The 27,267-nt window shown below is 44.0% G+C and overlaps 1 protein-coding gene across 15 annotated transcripts in view; it reads left to right on the top strand.

Annotated features, from left to right (window-relative positions):
- The window catches only part of MAP4K4 (mitogen-activated protein kinase kinase kinase kinase 4), a 164,533-nt gene that overhangs the window by 126,485 nt on the left and 10,781 nt on the right, over window positions 1-27,267 (top strand). For 3 of the 15 annotated variants that reach the window (XM_087755912.1, XM_087755920.1, XM_087755916.1), the window contains 14 exons: window positions 899-985; window positions 1,663-1,881; window positions 5,264-5,425; window positions 7,460-7,690; window positions 8,626-8,732; window positions 9,683-9,834; window positions 10,539-10,636; window positions 11,962-12,137; window positions 12,544-12,664; window positions 13,878-14,069; window positions 16,497-16,614; window positions 16,883-17,053; window positions 21,114-21,257; window positions 26,796-26,930. In XM_087755912.1, the coding sequence (XP_087612038.1) occupies window positions 899-985; window positions 1,663-1,881; window positions 5,264-5,425; window positions 7,460-7,690; window positions 8,626-8,732; window positions 9,683-9,834; window positions 10,539-10,636; window positions 11,962-12,137; window positions 12,544-12,664; window positions 13,878-14,069; window positions 16,497-16,614; window positions 16,883-17,053; window positions 21,114-21,257; window positions 26,796-26,930 (2,113 nt within the window). The remainder of the gene's footprint in view (window positions 1-898; window positions 986-1,662; window positions 1,882-5,263; window positions 5,426-7,459; window positions 7,691-8,625; window positions 8,733-9,682; window positions 9,835-10,538; window positions 10,637-11,961; window positions 12,138-12,543; window positions 12,665-13,877; window positions 14,070-16,496; window positions 16,615-16,882; window positions 17,054-21,113; window positions 21,258-26,795; window positions 26,931-27,267) is intronic. The other 12 variants (XM_087755915.1, XM_087755921.1, XM_087755917.1 and 9 more) reach the window with 8 other exon arrangements.

Here is a 27,267-nt window from a genome sequence, read left to right on the forward strand (position 1 = left end):
CGTAACAACAGTATAGTGTATCTCATCAGTCTGTCACAAGACTTTCTATAGCTCCCATCACTGTATCACTGATCCATTAATTTCTTTATGCATACACATATGTAAATGTGTGCGTGTGCTTGTGTGTGTGCGCATGCACATGTTACATACTTCCATTAATTGCATGATAGGATGTTACCAGCTTGGGTTTGGTGCTTCAGAGTTTGAGTTTTTCTAGAGGGTCAGGCGAAGCAGCGGGTAAACCTCTCGACCTGTTGAGGCTGCAGGTGAAGAAATGGCTAGATCGCAAGGGCAAGCGAGTTTGGTCTAATATCTGTTTCCTGGTGGATGTTTGTTTGTGTCATAACCATCGCATAATTCAGCAAGGCTGGCAGTGTCTGCTCAGGAGAAGCTTCTGGTGAGGGCGGCAGGGGAGACGGCAGGGCAGGTCCCAACTGCACTTGGCAGAGCCCCTCTCGGGGAGCTTGCTCCAGGTCTGCCTACACTAAGCCTGGCTCTAGCTGTTGCTAACAGTTCATTGCACCAGTGCAACAAACTAATGTTTAATACAACTTGCATGTGACTTTGTGTTGGCTGTGTTGAGTCAGACTTGCTGTGTTTTAACTTCCCAAAACCTTCAAGTGCATTTTGCTGCTTCTTGAAACCACTTCCAAAATACGTAAACGAGCTCTGGCCTGTGCCGGCAACATTTGCAGGAGTCCAAATTTCAGAATGGAAGGGGCCAAAATCCGATGCTCAGGAGGCAGGGCTTCCTAAATGGTTCTGCAGGCACTAATCCATCCTGAAGTGCGTTTCTCGTTAAAGCTGAACTGGGGAAGTAGCGTGTGGTGTTCCACCCAGGGGGTTCTGATGCATTCCTTTTGAATAAATTTATTGCTGGGTAATTTCTATGTGACAGGAGTATATCAGGCGACAGCTAGAAGAGGAGCAGCGGCACTTGGAAATTCTACAGCAGCAGCTGCTCCAGGAGCAGGCCATGTTACTGGTAAAGCACTGTATCTGTTTTGTTCAGTAGCTATAGGATCCATTTCTCCGGCCAGTCCTAGGCTTCCCTCAGTCGGGCACAGCTGCACTGACAGTATGACAACAAAGGAGCTTGATTAAAAGGCCATTTATGCTAGCGTCGTGGGCTGACAGGCACATATGAGAAGTGCTGTATGGTCACACTGCTTTCTGGGCAGTAAGAGGAGGCTTTATGTTAAAGTGGAACAGTTCTGGTGTGGTGGTCGAGTTTCTGAACAGACCTTGGCATTCAGTGAAGAACTAGAGTGCTTATGTTGCAGATCAAAAGCACACATGATATGTAAATCCACCCCGGGATACAATGGCCTAGTGTTGGTCTAAATCATTGTTTTATGAACTTTACACTGGATTTAGTATAAATAACTTTTTTTTTTTTTCCCCCTTTAATAAAAGTCAGTTTTGACATAACTCTCCAATCATGTCAAGCTTAGCGGTACACTCTCAACTTTCCCAACACGAGACACATGTCATATTGGTCTAACGTAGCTCTTGGTTACACTTTAACAATGAAATAAACCAAAAAAAAAAAAAAAAAAAGGCAACAACAACCAGAAAGGTACATTTTTAATGGGATGGATAGGGACACATCCACCATACAGTCAATGTCATATCTTGAATTATTCACGCGTTCTCTCAAAGGAATACAGATGGCGAGAGATGGAGGAACACCGACAGGCGGAGCGACTCCAGCGCCAGTTGCAGCAGGAGCAAGCCTATCTCCTGTCGCTGCAGCATGATCACAGGCGGCAGCAGCAACAGCAACAGCAGCAACAGCAGCAGCAGCAAGAAAGAAATAAACAAAGCTATCATACCCCTGAGCCAAAATCCCACTATGAGCCTGCTGAAAGAGCGCGTGAGGTAAGTCCTGCTTGTGGGCTCAGAATCTGCTACCTGCTCCTCTGCCCCTGCCTGTTGACCTCATCATGACTGTGATTCTGCTATAGTACAGTTGGAGGCCAAAGCGTCGCTCATAAAGGGTAGGCTATTTTAAAAAGTTGGCCGCTGGTTTCCAAACCTGAGGGATACTTCTGAGTACTTCTGCTGCAATCACTGGAGTTCAGAGTTTCGATGTATAAAGAGTGGAAAGAAATTCTGGAAGGCTGCAGACTGAGGGGACCTGATTTTGGAAGCATCATGTCAGCAAGTTAATCTCATTTGCACTTCATCAGACATATTTTCATAGGAAGCATTGGTGCAGTTGGTGATCTGTGTCTCTGGCAAGTACTGGCAATTTGAAATTGGGAGGCAACTGGAAAGCACGAACCTATGAGGGATGCTTGCACACAGCATCTGTTTACACATTTGGTGTTTTAGCCCATGCTGTTGGAAATACCCTTCTCATGAACACAAACCTGAATTTCATTAGTTTCAATTTTGAAGTGTTACGTATTCTCTTCTGAGATCACGTCCTGCTCTTATGAAACTCTGGTGCTGCCTTCTTGGACTTTGGGCACTCGCCAGTCAATCTGAAATCGTCAGAGTGCTGTTTGTTTCAGTGAGTGGTCCCCTGTCTTCACTGGTCCATGGGTAACATGGCTAAGCAAGTAATTGCCTCTTTGATGCGTACTTGGCTCTCTTTCAGCGGTCTTGTTTTTATGTTTCCCTTGAGCACCATACTGCCCACAAACCACCAGACTGGGCAATACTGGTCAAAGCCCTTAATGGCATTCATCACCAGCATGTGGGAACTAGGTAAATACATTTTGGAACAAGAACAAAAAAATCCTTGGGGCTGTTGAACATGATAAAATAACTTTCAGTTCACCTTCGTCCAGTAGCTCTTTTTTGCCTTTGAAGTATTGCTGTTTGGGCTTGGTGAGCACAAACTCATTTTCTTGTAGATGCTATTGTCCAAGTTCTTCATAAACCGTGTTTGTGCTATCTCATCCATTCCTCTGGGTGACTGAAGTATCTGGTATGTCTCTCTCTCCTGGAAGAAGTTCAGACTTGTCTGATGTGTGGTGGTGAAGGCATGGAACCAGCCCTCCTGTCCTTGTTCCTGGCCCGCCTCAGTGAAAGCACAGTGCCAGTCCAGCGCTCCTGTCCAACCTGAAGGCTAGCTTTGGAGGGATGCAGAATCGTCTCTGTTCCTTGTCTCCCATTTTCCTTTCAGAGTTGAAAAGGAGAGAAACTCCTGAAGATCCAAAATATTACATCCTTTAGCAGAACCACTGACTCAGCTGTTTTTCTGTCGTGGTCTTTTTCTTTTCTGATTGCTCTAGCTAGAAGGAGTAAAGTGAAGGCACAGAAGAATTGTGTTGGTAGTCAGATCTTCCCAGAGATTGCTGTGTACGTGTGGTAGCAGTACAGCCATGATATCTTGGTGCCTGGCACCGGGAGCAACACCAGTTCATCATAAAAGCAGGCATTAACTCTAATGTCATTCTTGACATTGGAGTTGGAGAGCGAATAGTCTGTGCCTCATACTTTCAGGTATGCTGCTCTTTGGAGAAAGTCTCCATCTCTGGAGGTGCTGACCATCAGGATGGTAAGCCAAAGTGGGCTAACTTTCCTGTTCTGGCAAAGTCTAATGGGGATTAGGAGTTTTTCCCCTATTCCAGTGGCAATAAGAATATAAGGAAAAGCACTTCTAAGATTGGCTCTGGGAAACGGGGCGGGGGAGGGGGGGTTAGAGCAAGAAATGAGGCTTAATACTGTTTTCTGATCCAGACAGTAAGATGACTGGAACAGGGCCTGTTTCTGTCCAGGGATGCACTGGCTATCTTCTTCCCACCTCTTGCCTGATTTTAAGGACATGTGGCTCATGCCGTTTGTGTGCTTTGTGGAGGAAAACTCCTATCATCTACAGCGAGAGACGTGAAAGCCTGTTCCTTCAGACAGAAAGACTTGGGGCTTTTCCTTGTTCTATTCATAACAAGGAGTCTGGCTTTTAAACTCTAAAGGATGGCTCTGTGAAGTTGAGTATGGTGGTGAAAATGATTGTATGGTGAAAATGCTTGCCTCCATTATTCTTGTATTTCCTAAGACATGGTGTATTTTGTGTAGACCTGGCAGAAGCTTGTCTGCTTGTTCCCATAGGCATTGTTACTGTCCTTAAATTTTGGAAAGCAGAGGCAGGTTGGGTTTGTAAAGCAGCCCAGCTAAGGAGTCCTGGAGACTTGCCTCTGTCTTCTGACATGGATATATGAACAGCCAGTCTCTCCAGACCATCAGTGCTAGGGACCAATTAGGAAACCACCCCAATACTGGTTTTGTGCTCCAGGCACAAGGGTTAAAGCAAATCTTGTGAGTAGAATCTCAACAAATGAAATCAGCCCAAGCTGCCCATTTGATCTTTGTTCAACGCTTTGATAAAATGCTGGGAGTTTAACGTTCCTCAGCGGCAGGTCCCCTGGCAGAAACGCACACGCTGCCCTGATTCCAGCAACAGACCGTCTTAGGAAATGGGAGGATGTTTCCTTTCTGCCTGGAGCCTCCCTCCATCTCTTGCCCTTCCTACCTCTCGCTTTGTTCACAATGCTGCAGCCTTGGAAGGGGCCATGTTTCTGCATGGGGACCTCACTTGATGTTCTTTTGAGGACTGAGCACTTTCTGACTTAGTCTTCCCCTCAACAAGTTCTTGAGGTTAGTGTACGATCACTGGTGCACCTCCCTGAGAACCAGAAACAAGCTGGTGGGGCTGTTCTCTGCAGCCTGTGAGGTCATGTTGGGACTATCTGATAAAAGAGAGGATGACCAGTCCTACAATTTCTTACCTAAAACCGAACAGCCTCCAGTATTACCGGATAGAGAAGCATATCCTATCTCTTCTTGAATTGCCAAAGAGACAAGCACAGGAAAGCAGATAATCAAATAACATTGGTTGAGTAAGGTAGGTAACTACAGTAAGGGACAGCAATGGGAAAAGTACTTTTATATTGTAAAGTTGTTTCTGTTTTCATATATCCTTTGTACTGTCTGTGAGGAAAATATTGATGGATAGTAACTAGCCTAGGCAGAAAGAAGGCCCATAATGGTCTTTCATTGTATCACTTCACATCTTACTGCCTGCTGTATCCTCTCTTCCTAGTACAGATTTTCCAAATTGGCATACTTGCCACTTTGGTGTAGTTCACTCTGTGTTTTACAGTGCTGGTGAAAGCAGTAAGGAAAAAATCCTTCCAAGCCCCAAATGTATTTGGTTTCTTTATGGTAAAGGAAAGGTGGTACTCACCTTCATATTTCTACTGTAAGTTGGTTTTATTGACTCCAGGCTTAACCTCCATTTATTTTGTCTTAGGTGGAGGAGAGATTTAGAAAAACTAATCAGGGTTCCCCTGAAGCACAGTCTAAGCAGATGGGCAAAGTGTTGGAGCCACCAGTGCCTTCAAGATCAGAGTCCTTTTCCAATGGAAACTCAGAACCTGCTCAGCCTGCCCTGCAGAGGCCGATGGAGCCCCAGGTAAGTGCCCAGGAAAATCTTTGTGAGCCTGGAGGAAATTCAGAAGTCCCAACATGTTTCCTTCAAATTTGCAGATCTTGGCACTTAGAAAGTCTTATGTAAAGGGTAGCACTGTTATACAAAGCAGCTTATTCAGTAGATTTGCTCTTCATCTATTTTTGCTTATTTTATTGATAAACTGATATGTGGTTTTGGTGGTGTTTGTTTTGGTTTGGTTTTTTTTTTTTTTAATATTAGAGCTAGAGGAGAACTGTTGCATTCCTTTATTATCTGTGCAAGAGTGGAATGGTGAGCTAAACACTGGTGACAGTTGCAGTACACTTTTATAATTCTCAATTTGATCTGTGCAAGATATTTACTACCAAAAAGGATGCTCAGGAAAGAAGTGAGCTTGTTTGGTTTTTTTAATTCTTGCAGAAAAAGCTAACTAAACAAGTGGCTTTTAATAGTAAGAGCACTGCTTCAAAGAGGTTTACAAAACATGACTAAGAAAAGCAAGTTTGTTGTCAGTAGGCTTACAGTTGCTAAGTAGAGCTCTGTACCACCCCTGGAAAATCAAAAAGAGGTTGAAACCATTGAGCTGCGTGGCTGCCATCATTCTGTTGTTTTCTAATGAAGAGCCTCTGAATCTTGGTATCCGTATCTCATAGGAATTACAGCATGAATTAAAAAAGTAACCTTTGTCTAAAACTTAGACATAGCCCATAAATTCTGAGTGATTTAGATATGCTAAATTAAACAGTGTAGTTCTGTATACAGTTCCTCTGTTTCCATGCAGAATTTTCTTCTCCCAAATTAAGTCTGTTGATGACAGTGCAAGCTAAAACCGTCCCTGATTGTGAGTAGGTATTGCAACTCTTTTGGGCAACAGGAGAATTTGAACAGACGGGAGAGTGGGAGAAATCAGGCCAGAACTTAATCTCTTACTCATTAATTCCTGGCTTTTATTCAAACCTCTATGACTATTTCAAAATATTGGACTTGTATCTTCATGCTTTCTGTGCCAGTTAGTTTTAAAGTCTGGGTCTTCCACTCATATTAAGGATAATTGGGCTCTTCAACAGCTGTGTGTATTAAAATTGAGGAAATAATAATAATCTAAAAACAAATACAACCAGCCTACTGAAACTGGAGTTGAAAGCAAAATTTTGCTTAATTATTAGGTGTGAAAATGGTGTGTTCCTCAGTTATGACCTTTCCTCCTCCTTAATTTCAGAAATTAACTCTGAACCGCAGGTTTGTGCACAAGGAGGGAGTAGGCTGAAGGGTCAATATGGATTTAAATGGAAATCCCAATGGAGCTCTAACTCTGGAGTCACTGTTGTGCCTTCTTAGAATGTGTAATTGAATATGCGTGTGTGTACATGTGTGCTTAGTTTGTGTATAAATATGTATATATGTACAGTATATGGTACATATATGATGTAAGTATAATATGCATTGTACATATGTATACTATATACAATATATATTATGGAGTTTTTATATATATTGCAATGAATGTAAAGGAATAAAGGCTTTTGTGTTATGGTCTTTCTCCAAAAGTTTGGAACTGTATCTAGTTCCTAAATTTGTTAGGTAACGTAAATGTGTGTCGGTTTGCACATTTTACAGCATTCTTTAATTTTGTACATTTCTTCAATTGGATATCTGCTTCAAATTTCCCAACCCACCAGTGCTTCCATGAGACCTGACCAAAGCCCACTGAAGACTGGGGAATGGCAGGCGACTTCTGTCTTGAGTGGCCTTTGGACTCAGGCTCATGGTGCAGATATTAAGTCCCCTTTTCTTCTCAGCACCAGTGTATGTGTATGTGGAGAGCGTATCTCACAAAAAATGCATATGTGCTATATTTTCAGTCTGTTATGTTCTTTGGGCGCTTGCCTTGCTTTTAAGTGCATTGATTCCACCCCACGCTTACCTAATGCCATAACCAATTTGTCTCTGCCTGCCCCACCTGCCTTTATTCTGTGTTAATTGGAAAGCCAGTTATACTGAGCGCATTGAATGTTTTATGTTTTGTTTTCTTGTAAGGTACAGTGGTCCCATCTGGCATCTCTCAAGAACAATGTTTCCCCTGTCTCGCGATCCCATTCCTTCAGTGACCCTTCTCCCAAATTTGCTCATCACCATCTTCGTTCCCAGGACCCATATCCACCTTCACGCAGTGAAGTGCTAAATCAGAGTTCTGACTCTAAGTCGGAGGTACCCGACCCCACCCAAAAGGCTTGGGCTAGATCAGACAGTGACGAGGTGCCTCCAAGGGTAAGGAGTAGAAAGACAGATGTGTGCTATTTTTTTTTTTATTATTAATTATTATTTTTTTAAGGATGTGATACCCTGGGCACTGGGAAGACCGTGCCTTTGTGCCAGCATTGGTAACAGTATTTTAGACGGCAGATTGTAATAGAGGTGTTCAGTCAATGGGTTAATGATAATCAACCTCAAGTACAATATTGAAGCTTCATATAAAATTGGCAATTATTTATAGAATGCAGCTATTTCAGAGAGATAATTTATTATGCAAAGTTAAAAAATCATTACCATATTCAGGAAAGAATTTAAAATATCCCTGAGGTTATTGCTCAGAGTTAATTTTCCTCTTCATCTGTTAGCAACCCAAACTATGAATCATACACGTATTTAAAACTGAGATGGAACTGAACAAAAAGGAAACATTCAATATACTTCCTCCCCCTCTCCCTCTCCTACCACCCCCCCCCCCCCCATCCACTGGGATTTGCTTCTTCTGAGTATATTCTTGCTCCCCCACCAGTCTTTGCCTTCTGCTGATCCATTCCTGGGCATTTGTTTGGTTCCCCTGAGCTTATTCTCCTAATTCTCATGCTGTTTCAGCAAATTGCTTTGTGCCTCCCCTGCTTCAGTGAAAATGCCATATTCTTTTTAAATGTCTCAGTAGTTGGAGTGTAGCGGGGTGCGTATGTGTTCGTGTGGTAACTATTAAACACTAGTTAATGTTAAGACTAAACTTTGAGTTCTCTTCAAAAGCAGAACAGCATCCCAACTAAGGCTCTTGGTTTTGTGGGTGTTTGTTTATTGCTTTTGGTCACTGATGCTAGCTTGGACTTAGAATTAAGTGTTGTTAAAATCTTAAGAATATATTCTGTAGCAGGAGAGGTTTAATCTTCCTCTTCTCTCTCTCCTCTTCATGGATTTAACATAACCTTTTTTCTCCCAAGGTACCTGTGAGAACAACGTCCCGATCACCAGTCCTGTCCCGCCGTGATTCTCCACTGCAGGGTAGCGGCCAGCAAAATAACCAAGCAGGTCAAAGAAACTCAACGAGGTTTGTAAGCCTACATGTCCTCGCCTTTCTTGCATTGGAAGGAAAAGCCTCATGGGAAGTCAGGCGTTTCCAGAGAACTTTTGGCATTATCTGTTGGATGTGAAAGGAGAATGAATTTGGATACATTTTCAGTAGTGATTAATATTAATTTCCCGTGGCGTAGCATGTGTGCCAACAAACACTGGCAAAATTTCTTCTTCCCTCTCCTCCTTTGAGTTGCCTGCCCTGTAACTTTTGCAATAATTTCAAAATATCCTTAAGATTACTGAAAAAAATGTGGCCATTCATGAACATCTTGCCTTTTGGTGCAACAGGTCATCTTGGGCGTGCTATGGGGATTACTGGCAGCAGAAGTGTTTGTTACATCTAAAGTGAAGAGATCTCAGAAACTTTCTGGCCTCTCAGCCAGGAACAGACTTTAAGAGGGGGAGAAGCATCCATGAGCTGTGACACAGAGCATCTGGGGTCAGGAAGGGGGAGAGGAAGGGGCTGCCTCCAGAGCTCAGCAAAGCACTGTGGACAAGCCACCCTGGAATTAGCTCACTGGACAGGGATGAGGGTATTCTGAGAGGGACAGGCAGTGCTGGCTTTTTGGCTTGTGCTTGGGTGGCCAGGGCACTTCTGAGCCAATTTCAAACCTTCTGCATGCAGGCTGAGAGAACTGTCCACTTTAGATTAGATATGTAAGAATGGCAGGTAGCCAGTTCCAAATAAAAAGAATAGCTTACACCCACATTTTTTTTTTTTAACCATTCTAAATAAGGTATTAGGCATTTCAAAGGGAGCCAGTGCTTGGGTTGTGAAGCATCACTGATGCCCTTAGCTCAATGTTGAGTGCTCTTTCAGATGAGTTATTAGCAGAACACTGAGGAAGAGTGATGTTTGAGTTTAGAAATGGGAATCTGAAACTGAAGTGTGTGACAAAGACTGTCCTCCCTCCCCTGATACAGCAATATAGAGCCTCGTCTGCTGTGGGAAAGGGTGGAGAAGCTCGTACCAAGACCGGGCAGTGGCAGTTCTTCAGGTTCAAGCAACTCCGGCTCACAGCCTGGCTCCCACCCTGGCTCTCAGAGCGGGTCTGGAGAGCGGTTCCGGATGAGATGTAAGTCCTTCCCCCACCCTTTGTAACGCTGTGTTTATAAATTTATTGAGTCGTGCAACAGTCAATAATGAACGATGATAACCCTCATTGGGAAAGACCTTTGAGCATGCACTATCAAAGATGGGTTAGCTTCCAGTAACCCCCTTGTCTGTATGTCCTTGCTTGGGAAAGACAGTGGGTGCAGAAGTTGTTGTGAAAGTGTTTCAGCCTTCTCTGATTCACATTCAGTCACGGCTGCATTTTCCCATGTGCAAACAGGCCAGTCTCCATGCTCTTGTAGCTCCCTTCCTCCTATGTGCAAGGGCACCTTTTGATGCTTGTTGCCTATCACCTCGGTGGTTGCTGAAGCGGTGCAGGCTGCTATGGATAGGTCTCAGCTGGGGTACGTTGGATGCTGGTACAGGTTTTCCAGCTTGTGGCCACACTTGAGTTACCCTCTTTGATTTACAGCTGTGCGACAGTTTACTTTGGCTTCAGTTATAGGTCAGCTGCACCTATACAGATCACAGCTTATGATGGTTTTTGTATAGTTCTTCAGGGACAATGTAATAGTGAACCAGTGAAACTTATGTCTTGCTGTCGGGGACCACCTGATAGCCTTTTCACCTCCCTTCCCCACTTCAAAGTGAAGTAAGAAAACATATTTTATCTCTCTGCTTAATCTGTTTTGTTCTGTGTTCCTTTTGGGATCTTGACACATGCAGCATCATCCAAATCAGAGGGTTCGCCATCTCAGCGTCATGAAAGCGCACCTAAAAAGCCTGAAGAGAAAAAGGAGGTCTTCAGACCTATCAAGCCTGCTGTAAGTTGCATCCACTTTCCCCTGTCCCCCATCTCTTTCAGGTAGGCCCACAAAAAGTACAGGGTGAGCTTCCATTCGTGATGCCATTGGGGGTGAACTTCAGCTTGAGTTAGAGTTAGTATCTGTGGGCCCAGCAGCATGTCCTGGGTTCTGCAATTGCCTGCACACATCACAGTACTTTAAACATTAGAATTTGCTCTGCTTCTGGAATTGATTTCTACTCTCTCATCTTCTTCCTTCCTAACCTTTGCCTTTCTCTCTTTCAATCCTGTGCTTCCTTCCTGGGGCTGGACCAATGATCATGCATTTGACCTGAATGTGCCAATGCTGGGCTGAATGGTGCAGGGAGAAGTGGTAAGACCTTAAATGGTTGCTATTTTCTGTGAAAGATTTCTGACGTTTTCTTTATCTGCCTGCGGTTACAGTTGATTACAGCTCTGTGTCCAGTTGTATCTGGGGGGGGTCACAGTGGGTTTTCACGGTATTTCCAACTTTCTTGAAAACTTTTTCTCCTGCCGTTATGATACTGCACTAGCACCCAGATCTGTCAGTTAAAGCTGCTTTCTTAAAGAAACATAGGGGTTGTTCCTTCACTTCTGATAGTATAATGTGTGAAGTATTTGCCATAAACTGTATTCAGCTAAATAAAGCACAGCTACACAATTGAGAGCAGATTGCACTGACTGCAAACCTGGTTTACCCACACTCCGAGCTGCAGACAGAAAAGCAGCTTATGTCCCATAGTCTTTGACAGTCGCATGCGACTGAGCTGGTGCTAATGAATCTGACTTCTCAGGTGAACTCCTTAGTGTGGATCCATGCAACTGGAAATAGATCAAAAGGTTTCAAGGAGATCAGCTCTCTGCGACTGTGCCTTGGGTGGCTCAATAAGTCTTAGGATCTTTCTGCTACCTTGCTGCCTAGATTTCTTGTGGTAGATGCTATTAATCTGCAAAGTTTCGGAAAATGAACTGCGACAGTCAACCACTGTGTGAGAGTGGCTCCGGGTGCTTACGTATGTCCTTCAGGTGATATAATGGGATAAACTGAAATCATAATCAGGATAGTTTGGATTCAGAGTATACACATTTTTCTATAATATGGCAAGACCTCCTTAGGTGGAGTCTTTTGGTCTTTAATTTATCAGAAAGTGAGTTTTGGTAACTATCAGGAATGAATAAATCAAAGGAAACAATACTGCTGGGGCTATGGAAACACAGCAGTGGACAAGTGAGCAAACTCAGGCACTAATCCAGTGGGGTAGTCTTGCAAACAATTCTCCTCTCTTTCTTGCAACACCATTTTTTTCGTCCCTCTCCTATCAGGATTTAACTGCATTGGCAAAGGAATTGCGAGCGGTAGAGGATGTGCGACCTCCACATAAAGTGACGGATTATTCATCCTCAAGTGAGGAGTCAGGGACGACAGATGAAGAAGATGATGATATGGAACAAGAAGGAGCAGATGAATCTACTTCTGGACCAGATGATGTCCGAGCAGTGTTAGTTCTTCTGTGTTTTGCTTCTGTTTTCCTTCTTAGGGGGCTGATGGAAAAGGATGTTGGGTATTTTGGCTTGTGTGTTAGTTCTTTCATACATTTCAAGACATAGCAGCCATGTATGTTCATGTTTTCAAACACTGAGGGTAATCGTTTCAGAAAGTAGACTTAATAAATTATGTCCTTTCCCTCTTCTCCCTTTGATTTGTTATAAAACAAGAAGCGGTGTTTAACAAACTCCTGACTTTTTTTTTTTTTTTAAATAGAGAAGCCTTTCTAGGCAGGTTATGTAAATATTCCACTCTGGTCACAATATAAATTAACTTTGAGCGTGCATTGGTGTGGGGCAGCAAAAGCTAGGGCACAAATGCTGTTATTTCACTCCAGTTATTTCTTGTCCGGCAAATAGGTCAACATTGAACTTGAGCAATGGTGAAACAGAGTCAGTGAAAACCATGATTGTCCATGACGATGTGGAGAGTGAACCTGCCTTGACTCCTTCTAAGGAGGGCACCTTAATTGTCCGACAGGTATTGCTTTTCCTTCCCTGTGCAGTGCTGCACCTTTTCTGTGCTCATTAACCCACTCGCTCATTCACCCATGCTGTTTCTACATTATATTTGTTGTTCGTATTATCAAGACACAGCTGTAGTGGATTTCAGATGAGCAAGATGTTTGATGCATGCAAAGAGGAGAGTAGCCCTTCACCCCTTGCCACTGTTTTGCATGCTTTCCAGTGACACCCATGGCAGCACCATGCAGTGTACCTCAAAGTCTGCGGGAGAGAAGGGTAGAAAAGCTGCAGGTGTGTGGAGCAAGTACCTGGAGCAAGAACTTCATTTAGTTTTACCATAGAACCAAACGTGTCTCTCAGGAGTGGGGCTGGGAGGGAGGCTGGGGGGGAGCATTCAGGGTTTTTTTAAAATTGTTTTGAACCTGTAGTTGAGGGTGTACAGACCACCCAGATAACACACACACACACACACACACACACACACACACACACACGCACATACAAATTCATGCAACAGTTAGCCTGGGGGAACGGAGAAGCAAAATAGGTGGCGAGGCAGAGAATGTGGACAGAGCTAGAGCACTGTGTTGTTGCCTTTGATTCTGAAAATACTGCATTCTTGTGCCTCTGAAAGATAACGATTCCCTACTTTTAAATGAGCTTGTGTGTTAATGAGCGTGCTAGCTTATAGGAGGTTCCTCGGTAATCGCATTTCTGAATTTCACAACTGAATGCCAATTTCTTAATTGAGCCCTCTGGTTTGAAAATCAAGATTTCATGCTTATTGTTTTAAATAGTTAGCTGAAGGCATTCACCAGACGGTCCAAGCTTGTATCTGTAGAGGATTGAAGTTAGCTTCAAACAAAACAATAGGGGAAGAAATCCTCCCGCCACCCCCAAAAATGTGCTTGTCCATGTTGTGGTGGAAGACTTACCGGTGCAGTTACTCTTCTGTTAATTAGTGGAACTGGCTGTGCAAGTCAACCACATGAACTAAGCTTTTGCTTGCCAGAAGAGGTGGGAATTTGCTGAATTCTAGTAGCTCTGCCCACTTTCCATCCAGGCATCAAGGCATGGATTATCAGCTTATTTTTTTTTAAATAAATAAATAAATAAATAAATAAAATGTAAAAAGGTAGGAAGCGAGTGAGGGAGAGGAGAGAGGTTGTTAGGGATATAGACCTTTAAGCAGCACTTGAGCAAGACAAGTGTGCCTGTTTTTTCTACAGAGTACAGTTGACAAAAAGCGTGCCAGCCATCATGAGAGCAATGGCTTTGCCGGTCGCATTCACCTCTTGCCAGATCTCTTACAGCAAAGCCATTCCTCCTCCACTTCCTCCACCTCCTCCTCCCCATCCTCCAGCCAGCCGACACCCACCATGTCCCCACAGACACCCCAGGACAAGCTAACTACTAATGAGGTATGTCTTACACCACAGCTGGCTGCTTTCGTAGGGTTATAGCAGCATTGCCTAGTAGCTAGTTTGCAAAGGAACTCCAGCCAATCTCCCCTGCTTTTTTTTTTTCTGTCACCCTTGTTCCCACCCCCCAAATAACACATTTCAGTTCTGTGTAAGAAGCCCTTAACTCTAGAGCAGTCCCACGCCAAACTTGCCAGTTTACTATTTTTGCTTCCTCTTAGTGAGTCATTAATTGCATGGCGTTCGTTTTAAACTAAACTTGACTACTGCATTTTCAAGCCAATACTCTTTTATTTTTTAATTCTGTTTTATTCCGGGAGCAAGCTAATTGCAAGCAGTGCGCCTCTTAAAAATTAGCGGTTAATTTTGGCTTTGTCAGTAAAGGCTGGGCTAGTAACTCCGCACGTATGAGGAGCTGCTTGGGGAAACTCACCCTTTGGGAGAGGAAGCGGCAGCGGCCGTGGAGGGATTTTGCTCTTAAAAGCTTACCACCACATGGGCTGGGTGAATAAATCAGGTGTTGCCCGGGAGGGTTGTAAAAGCCTGGGGTATTGTTGTTTTGGAATAATGAATGGGGGAAAATCTTTGGGTTTTTTCCAAGTACGTGTGTACTCTGAAAAGCAGCTGTGTAAAGATGACTGTTCTCCACCAGTGCTGGTTGTGCCCAGGTGGAGAAGCAAGGCTTCACCGTGAGGGAAGCTCCCTCTTGCTGTCCTGGGCTGATCCCGGGATGGTGCCTTTCCTTACTCACCAAGCACTGGTGGACAAGCCCAGTCCTTCACATGTGCGTAACCCCTTGCCTCAGAGGAAACACACGCATGTGAACGAAGGGCATCATTCGCCCCTTACCAACCCTAGCAGTAAGTGAGGAACCCGGTGTGGCGGCTCCACTCCCGGCTGGGTGGCCAGCCTGGCTCTCGGGGAGAGCCTCTTTCTGTATGCAAGCGGGAGTGGTACAGGGGGAGCAAAACTCAGTGAAAAGAAGCTGCTGCTTCTCAGGGTAGAGCCATCCTGCCATGTGGGCATGCAAGTGGTGTGACGAGAAGGAGAGGTTGCGGTGAGCTGGGTAGGCTGATGGCAATATACGTGTATACCACAGGATCAAAAATGCTTCTGAACCACGCAGCAGGAGGGTGGGTGGGAGGGTTTCCTCCTGGAAATTCGGTTAGCATAATACTTAATTTTCAGCTATGCTTCATTGGTCTTTGATCTTTCTAAAAGCACACTCTTGTAGGCTATAGAGATCAGTTGATTGATCCAGAGATATGCTTGCTCGTTACTTTGATCTAAGCAATAAATAAGCAGGGTTCAGTTAACTCAGCTCGGGAGGTGGAGGCTGTGGCAGTGGCTGGTGGCGAAGGAGCCTTTCGGTATTGAGCTGTGCAGGAGAGTGATACACTCCTCAGACCCATTGGTATTTTTTCTGCAGAGAGTAGAGGCTTAGAAAGATCAGAGGTTGAAGATTAGTTGATAATAAAGAAGCGTCTCTAACTATGTTTGCATACAGCTGAGCAAAAACCCAGTACTGCTTGGTATAACTTACCCACATGCACCCCCTTTATATATATACTTTTGTTTTTTTTCACTTGTTCCATTCTGCTTCAGAATGCAATGTTGTCACTATAATACTAAACTGGCAAGGGTTTTTAAGTCGTTCCATTTCCACTTTTAACAGTTCATTGTTTCACTTGTCTTCTTCCTTTCTTTATGTTTTTTCATGTTTAGACCATGTAACTCAGCAAGCACTAGTGATTTTATCCACCACATATTCATAGCTTCATATCACCGTTTGCTACACCTTCCACACTAATGAGCCCCTTTGTTCGATACAGGTTTAATATGTTGCTTTGTCAAATAAAGGTGGAAGAACCTGCTGCAGCTTTCTGGCAAGAGGCTCAGGTTAAACAAAATAGGGAGAACGAACAGTAGTGGACATTGAAACATAATCCATCGTAGAAATGAACGCTTGATCCCAGATGGTTCTGATTTCGTTGCACAAACCAAGAGATCAAACTTTATAATTCATTAAACTAGCTCACTTTAGGAGATGCTTCATAAACTCAAAAGTTGTAGGCAGTGGACAGCTTGCAGATAAGATAGTATACATCCATTTAAGCAGATTTTTTAAAAAAAGAGACATTCCCTCGCTTTATGCCTGATTGTAGTGGCCAGTCCTAAAAATCTTCGCTAGCAGCTGAGGTGACAGGGATGACAATTTAGCTAATTACATTTTGCTGTAGTGTGTGCAGTGTGCATATGTATGTAGCTCAGGTGTGGTGCCTGCAGTGTGTTGTGTATCTATAAAGCAAGTATAAAAGCTTGGGGAGGCTCTGTAGCATAATTCTGTAGTGACTTGAAAATGTTGGTTGTTGTTATCCATGCTTTTTATTGTCATTAATATTAATAAAGTTGAAATTTACATTGCAGACTCAGTCCGCTAGTAACACACTCCAGAAACACAAATCTTCCTCCTCCTTTACACCTTTTATAGACCCCAGATTACTACAGATTTCTCCATCTAGCGGGACAACTGTGACTTCTGTGGGTAAGTAAAGTAGCTGAAGACAACAATTGAAAAAGGGTTCAGTGACTTCAGTGGCTCTTTAAAGTACTTACGAATGTTACCATCATGCTTTTTATTTGATTTGCAATGGATTGCATAGTTTATTTCTTTTTCCATTTACATTTCTTACAAAAAGAAAGACTTGCTCAATATTCTCAGTTACTGATTTGGGTTGTTTGGCGTAAAGAAAATACGGCCAGAATTTAGCACTTAAGGGTTATTACATGCACTTTACTTTTCTTTTTTCCAGTAGGATTTTCTAGTGAAGCAATGAGATCAGAGGCAATAAGGCAAGACCCTACACGGAAAGGATCAGTTGTCAATGTGAATCCCACGAATACACGGCCACAGAGTGATACCCCAGAGATTCGCAAATACAAGAAGAGATTCAATTCTGAGATACTGTGTGCTGCCTTATGGGGTAATGCAAACCTGTTCCTCCCTTGCCTCCTGCACTTCTGAAGTGCAGACGTGCCAGTATGAGCTTACGGTCTTTGAGAACGTACCTCTGAAACCTTAGCTGTTTCTCTGCATTTATTCAATGCTTGTTTACGTCCTTTTGTTGCAAGACCTGATTATTATTATCCTGCTTCTGCTTTGATATAGTTTCCCACTGCTGTGTATATGCTTCTGATGACACAGTTCAGACTTTGTTCAGCTGATGGCATGTCTTTTTCTCTCTAGCCCCTGTTAGTACATCTCTTGCAACATTTGGAAACTTGTGGTCATCTTTGCATTGTACACCTGGTGCACACAGGATATTCCATTTGAAAAATAATCATCTTCTTGAGCCTCTTGCTAACGTATTGTTGGGGAGCTTGATTAAGATGTGTTTCGTAAGACAAATTTCCACCTCAGTCATCAGTTTATGTAGGAAGGAAGAGGGAAAAGAGAAGGGTAGGAGGGACATTTTCCAGTGTGAGACTGTGGCTTGGTTTCGTTAAGAGTGGTTAGTGCAGAGGGAAGCAGGGTATGGGATGTCAGCTGACCAAGTGTGTCTGGCCGTCTTGTCACAAGGGATAAGTTATGTTGGTGTCAGGCAATTAGTCAGGATCCCACACTGGTGAAAGAATTAGAGCAGTGCTTGTTGCCTGCTACAATGTGGAATCACTGCTGCAATACCCAGCGAAAGCTTTTCTCTGCTGTGTCGTTTCTTTTTTGGCCAGAATCTATGGGGCAACCTGAATTTTTTCATTATCTAGATGTTAGTAGATGATGCTTGTATATATTACGTACATATTTATCTAGTATCCCTAAACTTAACAGAGTGTAAATGCACATGCATGTCATTTTAAAAGCTATGAGGAAGAGAGTTGGCCATTCCCCTGAGTCACACGATAATTATATAGGTAACACAGTGCACTTTTCTTGTTTACATTTTCACAGCTCTTTCCAAGGCTTTAGTTCTCTTTTGGGGTTATTTCCAGCATTTCTTGTTTCTCAGAACAGCACTGTTGTCCTATCCTTCTTGCCTGCAAAGTCATGTCAATTAACTAGCTCTCCCAACACCTTATCTTCCTATCTGCTGTTTTCTTTATTTCCAGAATTTACTGGTAACAGTGTTTACCCCAATGCTATTTCTGCATGTATTCATATGAATAATTCTCTGATAAAATGAAGACTTTTGCAAATGTAAACTTTCGGGCTGTGATAGGGTGAAGGCAGAGAGAAATCTTATAGGATCGGTAAAGATGACTCATAATTTCTCTGATCTGCCTTGTTTTGCCAGTAGCAATTTGTGTTAATGGTTTTATATTTCTTTGATCTATGTATCTGACTGTTATGGTGATTTGAAGTATAGGTGTAAAATCCTAGAGGTGTTTTACAGCTGTAACAAAGCACTTCCTTGCTGAACATTTAGGGCCAAACTGATGGTGATGCAAGCTGGTACAGATGCTTATTTCCTGATAAGGTTTAGCTTCCTTTACCCTTAAGCAAATTAAGCTATTTCATGGTGATGTTTCTTATTCAAAAAGAGAGCGGCTTGCTTTGCTTTGCTTTCCTTTGCTTTTTTACCAGTAGTAATGCTGTAGTATCTGGCAGGTTGCTGATTGCATTAGGTCTGTGATGCTGTTTCTTCTAGTTCCGAGTGGTGAAAGTCAATCTTAATGACATGGATGCAGTAGCATAGATTTTTACACCCAGCCTCCACAGGGAGCCTGTACTTTTTCAGGATGCATTTCCATTTGTTTGAAAAAAACAGAACTGCTTAATTGTAGGGTGGCAGTAGAAAAGTTCTGCTGGCTGTGAATAACGACAGTGCCTGCATTTTAAAGTACAGGCACCGCTTGCCACCAGCGTAGTACCTCATTAGTTTCATGTCGAAATGCATATAGCTAAGGGAGGAGGTTGGGGACGGGCGCGCATGTGAACTCGAAGCAGAAACAACTGCACCGCAAAGGCAGCAGAGGAAGAGAGGAGGGTGGAGGCGGGAGCCATCGGGCCCTGATGCACAGAGGGGAAGGGACCCTGAGGGAGCAGTTCGCATGTGGCTTGCTTTGAATTGTAATCCACGCTGGAAAAAATACAAAAATATCTGTCGAAGCTGAATCACTTACAGCTTTAGTCAATGGGTCCTGGAGCTGCAGGAAGGAGGCTGACTGCTGGGCGCTTCCTTGGCTGGTATGGTGCTGCTGCAGCCTGTGCCGAGCCCTGACTCGGTGCGTGCCTCGCTCTCCCTGCTTCCTTCTGCTGCTTCCCAGTTTGAGGATGTCTCCCAGTATAGGAGATGTTGATGTGAAATGCCCCTGGGGCCTGTGGGACGGGAGCCAGCAGGTGCGGACCCACGTGGGGGATGCAGAGGCGGAGGAGGGCAGGAAGGGGACGGAGGAGGCCTCAGCAGCTGAAGGAGAGTCCAGGAGGGCTGCGGGTCGCCTCCCAAGATGGGCTCTGCGCCTGCCAGCGTCCCTGGGCTCTCCTGCCTGGAGGAGGCAGAGGAGTAGCAGAGCAGCAAATCTGAGCAAAGAGAGGAGATGGTTTGTGGGGACTGCTGGGACCTCTGAAGTTTCCTTATTGAAAAGGCAAGAGAGAGGAAAATGGAGATGCTTGATGGTTTCTGACCTCTCCATGGGCTACAGCTGTTTTTCTCATCCAGCCAGAGGGTTTTCAGATTGCCCCACCACCAGCAGCTTAGGCCCCTTCCACATCATTACCGCCTCCTGGCTGCAGCTCTGCTCCCCTCCCCTCTAACACCCTGTCCCCTTTGGGAGACACCTCGTGCCAGGGTGAACATGCTTTCCTTTTTGCAAACTGCTCCCATGTCTGGTAGCCAGGGTGTTGTTTAGGTAGCTTTCCTCGTCCTTGTGAGCAATACCTTTTTTCAATACTGTGAGAAGGCATGTTACTGCTATAGATGCAGACCGCACCAAGATACAGACTCCTGTGTATTGGGCCCACATGCTGCATTAGAAGAGGTTTGTTACGGGATCATCCTGGATGATACATCCATTGGCACCAGTATAATTATATCTGGGGATTAATTGTCTGACTAGGGATTAAGGCCGTTAAGCAATATAACTATGATCACCTTGTGTGAGTTTCGCTTTTCTTATTTCATGACTTTATTATGCTTAAGGATGAGAAGTTTTACATTGGGATTGCAACATAGAAGTCTAATAAAGCGAGTCATGCATTTGGTTTGTTTTCCATTCCCTGTACTATATCTGACCTGCCTCTGCACAATTTGTGGGGTCCTAGACTGAAACACTATTGCAAATAAATAGCTATGAAATTTTAAGAGTGATAATAGATTTTTTTAAACCTAGTCTTACATATATATATTTATTACTAAAAAAAATGTAATTGATTTTAAATACTAAGGTTTTGTGGACTCTTGGTAAGTGTTCCAGTGGATGTATGGAGCTTTGTAGAAAGAAACTGGCCTGCTGACTTGTTCTCATCTGTATTTGCTTGATCTTCAGGAGAAATCTGTGGAAACACGAGATTACTGTAGTTCCTCTAGTTTTAACATTCAGATGAAAAAGATTGTTGGGAAGCTGAGGACCGACCCTGTGCCTATCCTTTTACAGGAGGGCTGCATCACAGTCTGTTTCTCCCAGTGGGTACCACGCCCCTACCACTGCTTTTTTGCAATGTCCTTGTCAAGAGCATCCTGTTACCAGTGCCCCTACCAACAGCTAATACATCTTTGGAATACATAAGCTTGGGTACCACTTTGTGGCTCACTCCTCCTCCAACATTAGCGTGCCTTTTTGTTTGGGAACTGGTGTTCTAGAAAGCTCTCCATGGTCTACCAGTCTCTCACTCTCTTGAACACTGCGATTTGGTGTCAGTAGTCACTGTGGGCAGGTGATGTAGGCAGCCTCTACATCATGAGATCTTTTAGGCTGCAGGCAAGTGGGACCCAACCAGCTTTGGTTAGACCTGCTTGGAACAAGAGAGTTGCTGTATCAAGCATCAGTTCATCAGAATATGTGGAAAATCTGCCTACTAACTTGGATCTCTGTTTTTGTTTCTTCTAGGAGTGAACTTGTTAGTGGGCACTGAAAGTGGTCTGATGCTGCTAGACAGAAGTGGTCAGGGGAAGGTTTATCCGCTCATTAATCGAAGACGATTCCAGCAGATGGATGTACTTGAAGGGCTGAATGTCTTGGTGACAATTTCTGGTAAAGTTAACTTTTCAACATGATTTTTTCCTCCTTCTGGCACAGCATGGCAGAATGCTTTTCTTGGCAGCCTGTGTGTTGAGGGGGAAGTCCTGACTTGACTGAAGTCAGTGGATTTTCCATCGTTTCACCTCTCAGTCTACAGTTTGTTTCTGCAAGTGAATCACTTTCCACACAACACCCTGTGCCTGCTTGCCCCCTGTCCTTCCTCCCGCGGGGTGACCTTTAAAAGTGCTGCATGAGTTTGGGGGAAACGTCTGGCTTTGTTTGTTTGTTCAGTGTTTGGGAGCTTTAAGTTAATGTTTTGTGAAGTTTGTAAAAATGGCATTCTTTCCCTCTGTCGTGATTACTTTCAACCTGGCCTCTTGCTAACCAAAACATGGTTTGCTACTTGGGTTTAAAGATATCTTGTGTGTTAAAATCTGTAGAAATGCTCTTGTGAAGTAGGGAAATAAGAGTGATGTGCAGCGAGTGTGTGCGTGTGTGTGTGTGAGAGAGAGAGGGGAGTACAATGTGTACGTGATATGGAAATTACCAGTATGAGAAGGCAGATCGGTGCAGCTTTTGGTCTTGTCTCTCACTGGATGCAACTGCAGACGGCAAAGCAACGGGAGATGAAGGGTGGTGGTGATTGTTGTGTTTGTTTTGTGTGCGCCGATGAAAAATGTGTTTTATGAAGCATGAGGTTCCAGACTCTTTGGCTCCAGAGAGGTATTGCATAAGGTTATCCTGCTATTAAGCAACTTGATGTGGTTCACTGTTAATCTTTATTCACAGGTGTCGTTCAGCCATTTACCTTTCCTTTTGTTTTAGTTTGTTTGTGAAATCAGCCTTTGCTACGCTGCACATGTGTGACAGGGAGAGGATGTTAAATGAATTTTTGCACAGTGGCCCCTGTGGTGTTGTTCAGAGTCACCAAAAATTTTGCTGAGGCTCCAGAGCTCCTCTGACTCCCCTGTAGAAGCTCTCTGGCTCTCCCAAGACTTGTGCAAAAGGACACACATCTAGACAATTTAATGCGATTGAATGCATTAGCGGTGTTATACCACTGCAGGTCCAACGAACCGTGCCTGTGCTGGTGTTGTGAACATGGGACTTTGTTTCTGTCTAGAACAACCATGTTTTATTGGCTTGTTGCTTGCTGCATTCTCAACTACAGCTATGCTGTGAAATCTTTAAAAAGAAAAGATGAATCAAGGAGGATTTAAAAAAACACAACTTGCTGTGTGTCCTTTTGATGTCTAACACTGTACTTTAAAATGTAAGCTGTTCGAAAAGCACCATTTGATAGAGTTTATTCTATAGTAGACCTTACAAACAAAAATATTGTATAAACCAACTTGTGTAAAATCTGTTGGTTTGAAGCATATCCTACACAGATGACAAGTGTCTGTGATTCAGTCTTGTGTGTAATTGTTTTAGATTTGTTTACGTTTACATCAGTCACGATCGGAGTACCCTGACACGTCCGTTTTCTTTGTTTCCTTCAAAACTATTGCTTCCTCTGTGGAGACACGCTACATTAACCCTTAAGAAATCGGCTGATCTTTGGCTGGTTTATGCCTTCGTCTCTCTCCCATCCCCTGCATTTTATGGGAGGTTACTGGAGTACGAGGCAGGAAAGAGGCACCCCTGCCCAGCGAGAGGCAGGGCAGGGGGAGCACACTTGGTGAGACCGTGATGCTTTTATGCTCAGGCCCCCCTTACCTTCCTGTTCTGGCTTCTGCACTTCAGTGCTCAATTTAAGCTACCCTCATGCTGGACTTCTCTTAGTGTCTTTTTATTTATAGTGAGTTGCCTCACCTCTCCAGGCAAGCTGGGAACTCTGACACGAGGATGTGTTTCTGCAAATGGTGTGTTTTGGCAGCTTGGTTACGGAGCTGCCTTCAAGCTTTGTCCCAGGACTCCTACTGCTCTGCTGGGAGCATTGCTCAGCTCCCTACGGCACTCTCGGCCGTATGTTCCCTTGGCTTTTTCGGGAAGTGATGTGAGGTTTCAAAAGTGTCACCACATGGTGCAAAGAAGTTGTGGTGCCTTAGGATTTTGAGGGGATTGTCACCTAAAATTGCTTTTAATATACACTCTTTTGAGCCTGGAAACCTGAAATCAATTCTTCCCCCAATGTATATCTCAAATATAAAACTTAGACAACAAAGATTTGATATTGAGATAATGAGCTGCTACAGCTGGTACAGGAAAGCTTTGCAGGTCAAAGCAGAATAGTTAATCGGTTCTTCAGTTCATACTGTTGGGAGGCAAAACCATAATTTCAGCTGCTCAGGTAGTACAATGCTGAGAGTCATAAAATCACTGGAAGAGAGAGCAACGACGTGCATACAGAACATGCTCCGCTTGTGGCTCCCTGAGGGTTTTGCCAGCCCAACTGGCTGATGGTGGCACTTAGGAAGGTAGGAAGGGATGACAGAGTAGAAGAACTGGTTAGAATCTGCCTGCTTAATAATTAAAAACCACAGCGACAATAAAAACAAAAACTCAATATAGGAGAAGGGATTTTGCATTTGAAACTACGTCTGTGGGAGAACCAGAGCTGGGAGATCTCATCAAAGTCACTGGCTGATCAGTTCATTTGATGGCTGGAGCAGAGTTTTCTTTCTTATTTCGTGGCCATAACAATTAGACCAAAAAAAAAAAACCCAAACCCAAAAGACAAGATTTTTGAGAGCTTTTTAAACTGACTGGTAGAGATTTACAAGCAGAAGGATCTAATCCCCCCACTCCCAATCCGAACATTAAGAGCAGCATAACTTGTTGAAATACGGGCACAGCCATGTTTATATAACCAACCGGTCCTGCTCTTTTCACGTCAGGTTGCTGAAAGGCAGAGGAATTTCCTGTCTTGTGCCTTTCCTTGTGGTCTAGACACTAAAACACAATAGGAACACACTTAAGATATTTCTCTGTTGTTGTTTTGGAAAATGTTTTTGGTTGGAGAGAAATACCCTGATGTACATCATGTGAACCAGAAGAAAAAAAAAAATTAGCCACGTGCTGGGAAATTCCCGTGTGTACTGTTTGTTCTGAGTCTTCAAGTTTGACTAAGCTACTGGGGAAGCTAAAGCCATGGAAATATCTGAGAGGGAATTTGTCTCCCAGGGGCTTGTAATGGTTTTAAAAACATTCGGTGCCTTGTACTGATCTTCAGCTTTGTGCCCTGTGAGCTCTTCCTCACCCAGAACTGCGGTGCCTTCTGGTCCAGACTGTGTTCCCTATTTCAGTGTTTCTAGAAGAGCCCTTGTGGCTATCGTTTGCAGTATTTTCATGGGAGGACCTTGCCTTGGTCAGATGTGGGACTTCTGGGAATACTGTTTCCTGCTCTGGTCCCTTTTCCAAATCTTACAGAGCTATGGAAGTGGTGGGGCTTTATCCCTTTATGAAACTTGGCTTAATAAATATGAAGTCAGGCAATAAATCAGGGTGCTCTCTTACTGCCAAATCTGCTGTCACATTTGTAGTAGGGATAAACAAAGGACAGTGCAGTGTTACTTCATGTTTTATTCGGTGCTGTCAGAGCAGAGGGGCTTTTAAAATTAAACAGCAGGTCCAGTATTTGAAAATGGGTCTCCCAATTCGACTTTAAATTTAAGCTCAGTGAGCAGATTTTTCACTTTGGAACTGCCTCCTCCTGCCCTTCCCCATTCAAGTAATCATAAAAAGATCTTTTAGGCTGTGTGTCTTCATAACAGAAAAACTTGTGGCACTGGAGTCTATGGAGCAGCCTGTTTGCAAGCTGTGCGTTCCCATGTGCTGCCCCAGCCCCTGCAGCTGCTTTTCCCAAGGAGCCCGGCTCTGTTAGGGAATCCCCTGCCATCAGGGTAGGTGCTCTGCCCCAGCTCCAGGACCCCAGTGGTGGAGCTGGCTAGGAACAGTAGGATGGTCTCAATGCTTGGGCTTGACGTCCTGCTGTAACTGGTATCCTCTGATGCTGTACGCCCATCCCCTTCTCCGAAATGAGGAGCCATCCGTGAATTGATTCATCGGTAGGCATCATGTGAAAACTTAAAAGACAAATTAAAGATGTTAGCTAAACCCTATAGCTGGATCTGGCTGGCAGGCTGCCAGGTGGACCATCCTGACAGGTCGTGGCTTTCTGCAGCGTAGACCCGCACTGTGTCACTTGGCCAGCCCAGCACTGACTGCAGTACAGGTCAGCTGTCTCCTCTCAGCTCCAAGGGCCGTGAAACACTGTCCACAGTCACACAGCTTCCTCATCGTGGCTGGTGAAGCATTAGCGTGGAGCTACTCCACTGACAAGTTGGGTCCCTGAGAGCATCTCCTATTTCCTTTCCTTGTGCAGAGACCTCATGGAGCCTTATTAAATGGCTCCTAGTCAAAGCAGAGACCACCTCTCTTCTTTGTCTCCAGTTTCACCTGTAGGACTGTGACGACTTCAGGCAGCAAAGCAGCTAGAGGAAGGACAGTGCAAGCTTTGAGTATGTGCATTAGGGCCACCTTCTTGCTAGTTCATCAGATGCTTTGTACGCCATTAGTTGTTAAAGAATCACTGATAAAGTTTACCATGAACCTTGCTGTGCATTCAAGGAGGCCTGCGCATATTGAGAGTTAGAGTCTGAGCTGTATTTTGATGACCGTGGCAGATGCATTGTCAGTTGAAGATAGGGCAGCCTGGGCAAGTAGGTTCTCTCACCTGTGGAGAAGAAACACCTCTTGCAGTTTCTGTGTGCAGCCTGATAAGTACTACACCCCTTGCAGCACAAGGGAAGGGCTGCTGACAAAGCAGTCGTCAGCTTTTAGCAAGCGGATGAAGTTTGTATGGGTTGTGTGAAATTCTCTCGCTGTAATGTCATATATTGTATGTTTTTCCTCACAACAGAACTGGTGTGAAGTGGTTCAGTAATGAAGTTGTTTAGTGCTGTTATTTCATGTACTTTTCCACTGGGGGAATAATGAACAATCTTAATAAAACTTGACCAGTTTGTATCTCCAAGGATGATACAAAAGATGGAAATGTCCTGGTCACTAACAGGGAAGAATTTTGTAAAATATGTTTCATCACCATACTCTTCTTCCCTTTTGCTTCCTCCTTTCAAACCAGTCCTATGCTCTTCTGACAGCTGTATAGATAATTTCAGGCCTCAAATTCCGTCCTGCTGCTCTTCTACAGTTTTGCGCGAAAAAGAGCCATTCTGACTCGGCTATGTATTTCTTTCATCTCGGTGCATGACTCTTCGGTGCTTTTGTTGTGTTTTTCTAATAAAAGTTGTTTGTGTCCTAAGAACCAGACAACCAAAGAGCTGTTCCCTTGAGTTTGTCATTTTATGTTCCTGTGGTATTGCCATGTGTCTCTGCTGTTGATTATCAGGAAAGTGTGTGATTGGGTGGAGTCTGGAGTAAAGCTGTTGTGGATGTAAAAACTGAGGGAGATCTCTTGTGGTTGCAGCAGTTTCTCTTTCATTGTCATTTTGGTTTGCTCTCTGGGACTTTCTGTTTGCTTGGGCAGGGTTTTTTTGCACTTATCTTCCTATGGAGATAAACGAACCGTTTTCATTTTGTGGCCAGGTAAGAAGAACAAGTTGCGAGTCTACTATTTGTCCTGGTTAAGAAATAAAATCCTTCACAATGACCCTGAAGTAGAAAAGAAACAGGGCTGGACAACGGTGGGCGACTTGGAAGGCTGTGTGCACTATAAAGTTGGTGAGTAGTGAAGGCGGTAGTCAAATCATTGGGCTAAAAGCCGCTGAGAGAGGGAACTGCAGTGCATGTAGCTGCTGGGCTTAAGATTTGGTTTTATTTCTCGATGTCTTCCCTGTCCCTCAGGGAGAACTTTTCTGGCAAAGTGCCAGAGTAGGTGGCAAGTTACTGGGTTAAACTGAATGTGGGAGAGAGTATTCAGCAGGAAGCTGGGCTGTGAACTGGAGCGGGCGCAAATCCCCATCTATCTCCTTCCCATGGCAGATGTGGGTCCAGGAGAGTGCTAATATGGACGATGAGGGCTGGTAACCTTTTGCCACCTCTGTTAGACCCTTTAGGT

The sequence above is a fragment of the Nipponia nippon genome, unplaced genomic scaffold (assembly GCF_047370975.1).
Source record: "Nipponia nippon isolate SJK-2023a ecotype South Korea unplaced genomic scaffold, ASM4737097v1 scaffold_2, whole genome shotgun sequence".
Taxonomy (NCBI): domain Eukaryota; kingdom Metazoa; phylum Chordata; class Aves; order Pelecaniformes; family Threskiornithidae; genus Nipponia; species Nipponia nippon.